General features: G+C 37.5%; 1 protein-coding gene across 1 annotated transcript in view; it reads right to left on the bottom strand.

Annotated features, from left to right (window-relative positions):
* Window positions 1-2,771: 2,771 nt before the first annotated feature.
* The window catches only part of LOC127961980 (E3 ubiquitin-protein ligase RNF166), a 55,534-nt gene continuing 46,110 nt past the window's right edge, over window positions 2,772-12,195 (bottom strand). The window contains exon 6 of the mRNA XM_052561310.1: window positions 2,772-7,171. Coding sequence (XP_052417270.1) covers window positions 7,106-7,171 — 66 coding nt within the window. The 3' untranslated portion in view covers window positions 2,772-7,105. The remainder of the gene's footprint in view (window positions 7,172-12,195) is intronic.

Raw genomic sequence — 12,195 nt, 5'->3', positions numbered from 1 at the left:
TTTCAAGCGCCTTCATCTCCCACTGAGGCAGAGGGTCATCAAGGCAGTTATTCAGTCCTTCAACGCTGCATCATAATCCAGCCCTACTGCCATGGTCTAAAACACTTGAGCCCGGTCACCCACCTCACACCCACTTAGATGAAGGGTGGTTAATTTCAGGAGTCTCCTCCTCCACTCATCCATGGTGGCTGGGGAACAGATTCGAAATCCCAGACCGCTGGATCTAGGTGTGATGGAGTCTTTCTGTCACGGAATGCACACAAAGAAGAAGATCCAAATGCAGTGTTTATTAGGGGAATCCAAATATCATATATCCTGTCAAAGGTCAAAGGTCAAAATCCAGGTAAGCAGTCAACAAGAAACATGAATATCCGCAAGGGAACATGAAATACAGAGTGATATAAGACAAGGACTCTATAACAATGACAGAAACAAACCGGGTATATATAGACAGGTGCAAACAATGTGAGTGGGACCAGCTGTGTGCAATGAACAGTGATTAGTCCAGATAAAGGCTAGTATGATAACAGTTCCTGAAGTGGGGAGACCATATGGGGAAGTGAGAACTCCAGTGGACACACAGAGATACACAAACCAGACACTGTGACACCACTGGACAACAGACTGTTCCATATAAAACACATTGTTTTATCTTAGTTGGGAACACTGATCAGAAAGCCTAAAAAAGATCTATAAAATTATGGGCCTATTTTTCTCTGGGAGGTCCTCGACATCTTTTTTTTAGATACATGGCATCATAGATTCTATCAAATACCAGAAATTTTATCAGCGAAAGCTCTGAACTTTTATCTACATACAGTAGGAGGGAAGAATGTGATTTAGGATGAAGTCTCAGAAAGGAAGTTTTTACATGCCATTTATCAGTGGGTCAATTTGAAATGCATTACAAACCAGTGCAGAAGAAATATACCATTATGGCACAAACAGACATTGAGAAGTATTGTAAAGAAAGCACTGAAGAAATTACTTGGTTAAAAGGTATCTTGCCCATCCAAAAAAGAAGGAATTTGCATCAGATTATCAGTGCCAAGGACTATGGCTGAAACAAAGAGATGACATGCTGTGTATATTTGCAAGTATGATTTTCAAGGTACATTAAGGTTATAAAAAATATAAAATAAAAAATAAACTGTGGATTTGTTCAGAGTTCAGTATAATAGGTAAAAGTGAAATGCTTACACATAAATGTATATATACATGACCCTGGATCACAAAACCAGCTGCAGTATAAGTTGCACAGGTATTCTATGGATCAAAACTTTATTAATATATTTATTTATTTTATTTTTTCAGATCATGTTCCATGAATATATTTTGTACATGTCCTACCATAAATATACATACATCAATGGAATATTTATTTATTCAGTTTTCAGATTAATTATAAATGCCCATTTAAAAAATTGACCCTTATGGCTTGTTTTCTGGTCCATAGTCAGATACATTAATGTTATAAATTCACATTAGTTTATTCCATCAATGCTACAAATCTATACAAACTCTTCTGGCATAAACACAAGAAAATCTTTTTTATAATAAGCTCATAACTAAGCTGCATAGTGGGACACTATTACATTTCCAGGAGCTAATTTTACCCACGGTTAAGGCAAGGCTCACCTATATTTAGCTTATCAAACAGATTCCAGGGAGATATTTTTACAGGGGATCTCAGAGCAGCCTTACAGCCGCTGAGATTTACAGAATATTTTCCACACTGAGTGTTGGGAGTGTATAAATATCAAGCTCTTACAACCCATTGACACACAGTGCATGACAGTAATGCATTGCACTTGTTACCCCAGCAGCACCAGCACTGCGCTCTTCTGCTCTGGTAAGGAGGGGCCAAGAGTTGGTTATATCTGTCCACTTGTTGTGGAAAATAAGTTTCCCAGAACAGGTCCAGCACGGTAACATTTAGAGGCCTGTTCCTGACATTCAGCCATCTGGATTTTTTTTGTTGCTACACAGGTTGATCACTGTATTTGTGTTTCACTCTGTGCCCTTTAACCTCTGAGGTCAAGTAGTGGCACCGCTCCAAAGCACTGCATCTCTTTTATGGTGGTGCTGAACATCAAGCACTTTCACCTGACACTTCAGGCCCCCCCCCTTCACCAAAGAAACATTTATTACTATTATTATTATTTTTACTGTTATTAAATCAACTGGTAACACTTTACACTTAGGGTACTAATCATTCTTACAGTGACTAACATGAACTAACAAGAAGTTAAATAATAAAATTACAGTTGTTTATCGTTCTCGTTTATAGTGCAATAAATACAAGTGTTTTTTTTTTTAAAAAGTAATAAGTATATTCTTATTTTTTTACTATATTCTTAGCTTTAAAGAATAAAGTTACTGGTTTAGACTAGTTGCCATTTTGCTCTGAATAATTTCTTATGAGGCAGATGGGAACAAAGTGATCCTACCAGAGTTTATTATGTTTTGAGACTATAAATATATAAATTCTAAACTTAGTGAAAAGTTTCCCATAATACATATTAAATAACTACAAGCACTTTGCAAGGCTGTAACAACTGATGAAACTGGTTCTGCAGGGGATACAGTATAAATTTTGTCTATTAATAGGGTGATAAAAGCTGTTTTTGAACACTGGGTAATACGGCACAGCTTAATAAACATATTTCCATATTCAAGCTGGGTCAGACTATTTACACTTTTTAAAGGATCTCTTTCATTCCTTCTGTAGAAAAACAGTGTTTTACACCAAAAGATCACAACATTAAAGATGGGTGCATCTGTGTTTTTATTAAGGGGGGAAAACTGCTACAAATACACTGTGTAAGTATCCTATTAAACCTCAGTCAGTATTACAGCTTCAAAAATGCACACCATCATTAACATCAGCAATGTTATTACTGTTATCTCATTATTACTCATAGTCGTGAATGCATAATCACACCGAGCAAACACACAAAAGCCGGTCCTGCCGCAACCGGAGCACTGCGGTGGTGCCCTCTGCCTGTGGCAGCACAAAACACAGCTTCTCAGTAAAGTTTCCTGGACAGATGCGCTGAGCGGGTGCCTTCATTAACATCACTCTTGAGTAGTGGGTCCATCACATGTTTACAAGTTCGCCACGTTTCATCCTCAAGCATCCAACGTTTACTGTTCCAGTGATAATAAGATGTTACTTCAGCTGTGAGCCACTGTTCACTATTGAGTGAAGTGTCAATCTGACTGTGAGCCATCCATTGGTTGTTTATGTTGTTCTGGTGGACAGCCGTCAACCAACACATGAAATGCAGAAGTCCTCTATGTTTATCTGTGACGGTATGCATTGATGTTACAATACAAAAAGAGTGAAAAATATACATTTTAAGGTCATTCTCAAAGGTATCAGAACTGGAGAGCTGTGATGTACAATATCAAAAGTTTCACTTAAAAAAAAACATACTATGCTACAGCTGTGCACATGAATATTGTTTGAGCACTATATTTAGACACTTAAAAAAAAAAAACACCATTATTGAGTAAAAACATTGGGATACTGGGAAACTCAATTGTCTTTTTCTACTTTCTACTCTTCAATTTCATCTTCATCTTTCAAAACAAACCCAAAAAATACAGTGGCCATGTAAAACCTCAAAAGAAGCCAATTAAAAACATACTGCCATCAATTACAATGTACACATATTCAGTATGCAATTCTTGTTCGGAAACTATTGAAGAAGTTCTTTTTGCTTAGTTTTTACTAATGCGCAGATTTTTTTCTTTTCTTTTTTTTTGCCATTGTGTTTTGCAAATAACACCTGAAAAGTGACAGCATTTCAGAAAATGTTTGATTTTTTATTTATGTAATCTGCCCTACCTTTTTCACATGACAAATGATCTGCCTCTTGTAAAATACATTTGGCAGTAAGTCACATAACATAACTGGAACAAAATTCCTACTCAATCATCAAAAGACATTTGAGTTAATTAAAGTGCAATGTTTTTAAAATGCATCTTAGCAGAAAGGGTGATTGCACCTTAATCCAAATTTCAACATAAGCCACAAAAAAGTGTGGCAGTCTTGCCATTTTATGTACAATCTAAAAAATTAAAAAAAAGTGATCACTTATACAATGATTGTATAAGCCTCTTTTCGGGCCTCTTAATAAATACCAACAATCACATTCCAACATTACCCAGAAGGCCTTACACAATTATAAACGGCTCTGTATTCAGTACAAATGTACATCAAAGGACAAATGGCATCCAACACTGAGTCCCAGTGAGATGTGACAAACTTCCAGAGATGTACTGTAACTTGTCTGTCCATACTGAAAGTGGAAAACCCAAAATACAAAAGCAAATCAAAACAAACTTGATGGTTATTCACTCTCAAACAGAATTACTGTAATAATCAGACAACATCTTTGAGATTGTACTCTTGGGGGGCAATGCTCATAACTTGAATCCAAATGAATCCAAGCTGAACGGCCAAAGATGTTAGCACGGAAGATTGTGTCATCCCATTAGGACAGTGTCATTTTCAAAGAAATCAATACAAACTCTACTATGGCTTTTTAGAAAACCATACAAGAAAGATCACTCTAAGTGATTACACATTAAACTTTCTAAATGATTTGAAACTGACAGCAAGATATTTACGGAAGCAAATGACTGTTCACATCACACAATTTCAGTCATGGAGGGTTACTCTCATGCTGTAGATCTTTACAGAAATCAAACCTATTTCATTCCTGGCCACTGAGTTTCAGATTAGACAATGATTGTGATGACACGCTTAACCTTGCTAAAATAACAGCAATTCACAAAACGGAGATAAACACAATAGCTCTATTGCAATAGATTAAACAAACACTCTTATAAACACAGAAATGAATCACAAGTTGAAATATCATCTCATTCTTTAAAAAGTTGGTAATTTAAAAAAAAAAAAAAAATCCCAACCAGCTCTAACCGTCTTCCACTCTTTTGTCAAGTTTGGCTTTAAATATATCAAAACCACTACACCTGGCAGAGTTATCAAATCTACATCAAATGCGTAATGATGCACCAGCATCAAACAAATCTGCCAAACTAAGAGTGTCACAGAAACTCAGAAGCTTGAAGCACGTCATCGTAGACCTGTAACAAACTCTATGCAGGTACATAAACGCAAATGATTCAAGCTATAGTTCGATTCCAAAATGTGTCAGAGCACAATTCATAATATAAGTATCTATTCACCTCATTACCATAATGGCAATATAGCAGACATCAGCCTAAGCGGTTTTATTCTAGAGGCAGTTTTCTTTTAAGAATGGTCATGGCGAAACAACAGTTTGACAAGAATCTTGTATGATAAAAGTCAACATGCTTCTATCTAGCTATTTAAAACACATCCAGTTTAACAGCACAAAAATTTGCAGGTGACTATCACATTCTGAGTACTGTGGTTTGTTAATGCCACAGTTATTATACTGTTATAACAACAAAATTCCTGAATAGTTCCTAGGAAACATGTTTGGTTTTACATATTTTAGATACTTTTGGATAAAGGAAAACAAAGATCATTAACATCGTGCTATGCTTTTGCATTTACATTTGTGTACCTGTGTCGAGTATGTTTCTCTTTTAACACTCAACTCAAGGTGTATCTTCAAATATGTTTAGGTATGTCTGTAACCCTATCACACCAGTGCTCCTCTAAACAGCAGTGCTTCTTAACACTGTACATAGGCTTGGATTCAACGCTAACAAAGTACAAACCTCGTACCAGTAGTAGTAAAAGACAAAAAAAAAAAAGAAAAAAAAAAGTTTGAATGACTTTGTGGCCAAAGTGTACAACTACACACTTTTCACTTCCTGTTAGGATGTTCTGATGTTTCTCCATATCGATGCTGATTTCAAGTCATTTTGGAACAATTGTATTTAGTCTAGCCTTTCAATACAAGAATCATGGCAGAAGCTGGAATTGAGGGTGTAAGTTCAACCAGCGGGCTAACTAAATCAATCTTTGGCCACCTGGTGATTACTAAGTGTGCAAAAATTTCACATCATTTTCTGTGGGAGTACACGAATGATAAAATATGTGCTAAAAAGCTTTCATTGTTTTATCTTTAAATGATCGAGAGAGAAGGACACTTTCCTTATTCTGACAAAATCGTTGGATTTCACGTCACATTATAATTAAGATTATGGAACTTGTAAATAAAAATCTCCCAAAGGACTTGAAGTCAGCACTAGTGAGTGATACAGATGAACAGTAGCAATGGATACATTAAAAGATAAAACGTTTCAGCACACCTCTAGAAGCTTGCCATTTTATTATTAGTGCACCATTTAAAACTGAAACTTTTTTTTTCCCAAAAAAATATAAATTTTTATCTTATCTGAGGCTTCTTAGAAAATATTACTGTCGCAAGTTAAGAGCAGATTATGCGGTCCTGTCAATATTCTGTTACTGAACTATAAAATAACAACAATACTAGAATTCAGACATGTAGAAAACTGTGACAAGTGCAAGTATTCACATCAACTCTTGATTAAAAAAGGGCAGATGGTATTCCGAATTCCATAAATGATGAAATGAGTTATAATGAGGATGCTGAAGATCAATCACTCGTTCTCTCTATTCTCTACTGGTATTGCCTAAAGATGAGAGTTCATCACGAGGACAGCCAACCCCAACAAAGTTCACTTTTCAGCTTCGCTTGAATATTTTGAGCGCTGATCCCTCTGTACTGATTTTCACTCATTGCCCGGGTCTATGTCACATTTGGATAGAAAACAATAGGAAGAACAACGAGTAAGCACGGTGAAATTTATCTATTCCTTTGACTGACTTTTTGCATACATCACTGTTTTGTTGGTTGGTGGTTTGATGTTTACCATGATGATGATTATGATAAACAACCAGAAGCTACTTCCCTTAAAATCCAGGAAGTGACAACCTTGCTCAAATGTTATGCAACTGACAAACAAGCTATAGAGCTACTTCAGCATCTAGCTGGAGTGTAGCTCGGAAATATAGACGCGAAGAGAGGTAGAGTGAGAGGAAAACAATGAAAATATTCAGCCTAAAACAAGACAGGTGAGAGGTGTCTGTGGAGCAGGATATAATGTCAGACTCTCAGCTCTCGGACAGTGAGAGGGTCAGTGCTGCCTGCAGAGCTGCCTCCTCATCAATACTGTAGTCCTGCATTCAGACACATAAAAACAGAAAAAGAACACACCTAGGTCAGAAAACGCCACAGAATTAAAAGAAATTACATTTTGTTTAAAGAAAAGGAAGAACATTTACAACCATTACATTTTTTTTTTACATTTCAGCTGTAAAATTTGTTGTAGAGAAATTACTGTATAACCTTTGAGAGAAGAAGGGAATTTCATCACACACAAAATAAAACAACGTGTCCACATGTATTACAGTAATTAAAATTTTGGAGGGAAAATGTGATTGTCATAGCAATAATGCCACTTAATGGTCTCATCTTCTTTATGCAAAATATCTTATGTCTCATTGGAAAAGCAAATTCAGATTTGGTTACAGTTCTGTAAGAGAAAATTTCGGCAACCAGGTAAAACAAGGGTAAACAGTGGCAGTGCTTTTAGAAGATGGAGGAATGTGATGGAACATATGGGTTTCAGTCAAGACTTGCAGAGCTTCTTTTCACCCCAAAATTTTATTATATCATTAATTACTCACCCACATATCATTCCAAACCTGTAAGACCTTTGTTCATCTTCTGAACACAAATTAAGATATTTTTGATGAATTTTGAGAGCTCTCCGACCCTCCCATTGACAGCAAGGATCCTAACCCAATCAAGGCTCAGAAACGCAACAAGGACATTGGTAAAATAATCCATGTGACATTAGTGGTTCAACTAAGAATAATTTTTGTGCACAAAGAAAACAGTTTGTCTCCTCCGCGTCACCCTGGCACCATTTTGGAGAGTACCATATACGTATTCTGTTCTGTGTCAGCAGCACTGTATGTGGACGCACGGCTTATGTTATTTACGGTTTGATCTGAACATAAGCAATATATCCCTGCACATACATTGCATTAGAGGTGCTCTGATCTGGATTTTTGAGGCTGATTGTGATCACATAAAACAGAATCTGCCAATACCGATCACAGATACCTCTTCTTTTGATAATTTTTAACTATTTATAGTGATCCATAGATTCTCCAATCAGGAATTTTTGAGATTTATTCAGGGCCTGAATTTTATCGGAATTCCCCTCTTAGGTGACCGAGTCCGCTACTGATCCATGGCTGTTTACCACAAACAACATTTATTCATTATTTTGATTTCAAAATCAAACATTGTCACTGAAAATGATTTTTCAGCATGGCAATTTTTTTTACACAGTACAGTAATACAAAAAATATAACACTTATTAAAAGCTTTTTACTTTTGCATTTACTTCTAGATTTATATATTAATATATATTGGCAAAACATTTAAACTACTTTTCTTACATCATCACAAACTTATCATAGACAGAAATAGTCAGCTTTACTTTACTACATTTTGTCAGTAAAGTCGGTTCTGTGATTAGTAATAAATCTCCATCACCTGAATTCAGGTGAAGCAGCATTTACTACACAGAGCTCTCTTGTCAGTTCTCTGACAAGCTATGCAAAATTGTGTTCATAATCGCAGACGATATAAGCGTAGGATAATGAAATTGATTAAATAATTTGCGATAATGACAGCTGTTTGCGTATCTTCTCAGTGAACTGGGCTCTGTGTAGTAAATGCTGCTACATGTGAGAGCATGTGAAAATACCACATTTAATAAACACGTTTTTACTCCAAATTCACTGCATAACGTAGTGTTTAAAATAAATCCTTCTGTAAGATGATGTGGCTTCTTAAACAGAGTAACTCAGGTAAGGTAACCAGATTTCCTAGTTCAGTGGTCAAAATATCACTGAAATCTCACTTGTCATTATCTATAATTTTCTTTTATACAATTCACTGAAAATCACACAGAAAAAATTGTAAATAGTAACTGTAGCAAAGAGCCTGGGGTATAAAAAGTCCACTCCCTGTTAAGAACATCACTAAACATGATTTATAATTAATTTAACATAAAATGCTCATGTTTAAATGAGCATTTTATGTTAAATTAATTATAAATCAATTACTGTATGGTAGTTTGGTAGTGTCTTAGAGCTGTCTGGATTAGATCATGAGGGATGGTTCCGAAGGTATTGGTCAGGTCCAGCCAGACTACGGTCAAGTCCCCTTTCCTAATCCTGACCTCATGTATCATCTAGCTGAGGACTCCCGTGTGTTCCAGGCACCCTGCAAAGCCTGAGATTCCTCCCTTTTGGTTCAAGGTGTTGAGATATCCATTATCGATCATGTATGTGGACATTCACTTTGCCACCACTGAGAAAAAGATCTTGCACTACGTGCTGAGAAAAGAGATGGTTCTGAATTGGCCAATATGCACTGAGCCTTCCTCTTTAGGCACAAAGCAGCCTTCAGCCTTCTGCCAGCTCGATGGAACATACCCTTTCTTCCAGATCCTTTTAAGCAGCTTCTAGAGGTGGCAGAGGAGATTCGGACATTTCTTGTTCACCCTATCGGGTATACAGCTGGGGCCTGGGCAGACGCAGCCCTTGCTTTTTTACCACCTCCTGGATTTCCTTCCATGTTGGTTCGTTGGCATTGAACATAATGGAGGGGCTGTCAGCTGTCCCAACTTCTAGATTTTCGTTCAGTTCAAGGCCACTGTACGGATCACTATGTGTCTTTTTGAGAAATGCCTCCACCTCTTCCTTCGGGCTACTCAGGCTCCCAGATCTTGTTTCTCCCAGTAAGGATCTGGTGAAATTATAGGGATCTTTTATAAACTGAGCCCTCCTTTTCTCTCTCTGCTTTCTCAATTTCCTCATTCCTTCAAACTTTCTAAGCCTTTTGAGGTGCTCTCGGAGGCTGCTTGTGATTTCCTTGATCCCTTCTTTTTCCTCAGCACTAGGTTCTTCATCTCCTTCCTCAGATTTTGAATTTCCCTCTCTCTTCTGTTTGTTTGCTTCATTGCCTTGTTGTTTCCTTTCCTTTCTACTCTACCGAAACGTTCCTTAGCTAGATTGTACGTGATTTCTGTGAGCGTGTTTATTTTCTGCTCAACAGGCCCCGTTGTTGTGACTTCGAGGATTTGGTTCAGATCCTGATCAAGAGTGGCCCATTCCTTTGTGTCTGATATTTTTGGCCACTTCATCCTCTCCTTCTTGGGTTCAGACTGGGGTGGTCTATCTGGTGAAGCGTTCATTATGAGTGCAGCAGACTGAGGTGCTAAGAAATCTCCAACACTGTGGGGTGCTTCCTGGTTGGGGTTTTCCGACGTCTCACCAGATACTAGATCTGTGCGCTGCACCTCCTCTCTCCCACACTTAGTCTTAGCCTGGTGTATTTTGAGGCCCCTTAAGTTTTTGCAGATTTTACCGCAGGAGCACTTCACATCTGGTATATTCCCAGTTATGGTCATTTGAGTGAGCCTTCTCTGCATCGTTGATCCTATCCTAGCCATTACCGTGAGATCCATCCCAATTGAGTCTCTCATCCTCCCTCCCTCTCGGGAGACTCTGGTGGTATTGCTCATGTGAAACTTCCGTAGCTTGTTTGGTGCCCTCTTGCGAGTGCTGTGCATAGGGTTGCTGGCCCTATGCACCCACGCCAGTCTTTCCCGGAGGTCAACTATCTCTCCAGTGTCACCAATCTGTCTTGGTTGTCATCCAGCCTTTCCTGGGGGTCACTGGATAACCAGAGGTTCAGTGATAGCATACATCCTTGGATAATAGTCATAATAGTGCTCCCCTCTAGTTCAAGCTTTTCATGGCTACAATAGTGGCTTGCGACCAAGTAATCAGCTCGCAGCGCCCTCTGCTGGTGAAAATAATCCCAATCATATGATAGCCAGCTATCTAAATTGGTCAGGCTTTTCCATTATATTTGCGGGTTGTTTTGAACATGCTGTAAAATGGGGACATTTCTGGGGACAACTCCAGGACAGGACAGGACACCAAAAATGCACACAGTATTTCATTGTATTCTAAGCAGTGTTAATGGCTATGTCAATTAGCATTTCATTATAGATATACTTTATTATGTTGAAGATAAAAAATATACTGTCATAGTCGTGTTATTATTAGTCACGTTGAATCAATTAAAGCTCTAAATCTTCTGTTTATTCAGCTGCAGCAATAGGCATTTCCTGGATTTCTTCTTCAGAGCATATAAAGATTTTCAGTGGGAGAGCACCCTCTGGCCTTTGGATGGAGATGTACTACTGATCACAGAACTGATTCTGACTAATCACAATTTAATGACTTTGCAATTTAATTCTGATTAATTGTGCAGTCCTAAACTCTACTGCCCTTTCTTTTGCATTTAAATCTTTATTACAAGCAATCCTGCAGTTTATAAAGAACTGTGTTTTCCTACCTCCACAAGTGCCATCTATTATTGCCTTGTTTATCGGAAAGTGCTCTTTCCCTTTAAACCTAAAACATTTGTGTTGACTGTGAAACACAGTAGACTTTAATAATAATAATTTATCGTGTAATTACTACATTTCTGTGTCAATCCACATTCATATTTGCAGCAAACAATGCGCTGTTACTCTAATTCAGTGCTTGCAGTGCAGCAATAGACTTGGTGCAGAAACGATTTGGGCACTGGATTAGCTAACCTAACCCTAACAGCAGATGCACCGCTAATGAACACACTGCCAGACCATAACTGTGTACAGTAAAAAAATGTAATCCATTAACATGTGCACCGCAAAAAATATGCACCAGTTATGCACTGTAAACGGAGTAATGTGAACCTGGCGTTAATGTGTGTCCACATAAGCATATGGTCTCCAGAAGATTGCGTGAGCACTGAATGGTTAAAAACTGGCAAGAATTAAAAATAAATGCAATTTATAAACTTTAGTGATGATTTAGTGATGAAGGAAAAATAATATTATATAATTCTAATGTATATAATATAAAAGTTAAAAAAAAAAAAATTAATTATTTCACTTGCACTGGAGAGGGACAGAGGGTGAGACAGTGCCGCTGCATGTCACGCCAAACCTCTCAGGGCAGCATCATCAGCTTTAGTGTTTTTTTTTAGATCTCCTTTTTTAGAGACTGCCGATCAACCAACCCAACGTGATTATCGTGATTATAACGCCATTATTTTTGTTTTC

Source organism: Carassius gibelio, chromosome B7 (assembly GCF_023724105.1).
Source record: "Carassius gibelio isolate Cgi1373 ecotype wild population from Czech Republic chromosome B7, carGib1.2-hapl.c, whole genome shotgun sequence".
NCBI classification, from domain to species: Eukaryota; Metazoa; Chordata; class Actinopteri; order Cypriniformes; family Cyprinidae; genus Carassius; species Carassius gibelio.
The sequence above is the reverse complement of the archived record's forward strand: the minus strand, read 5'-3'. Positions and strand labels throughout refer to the sequence as shown.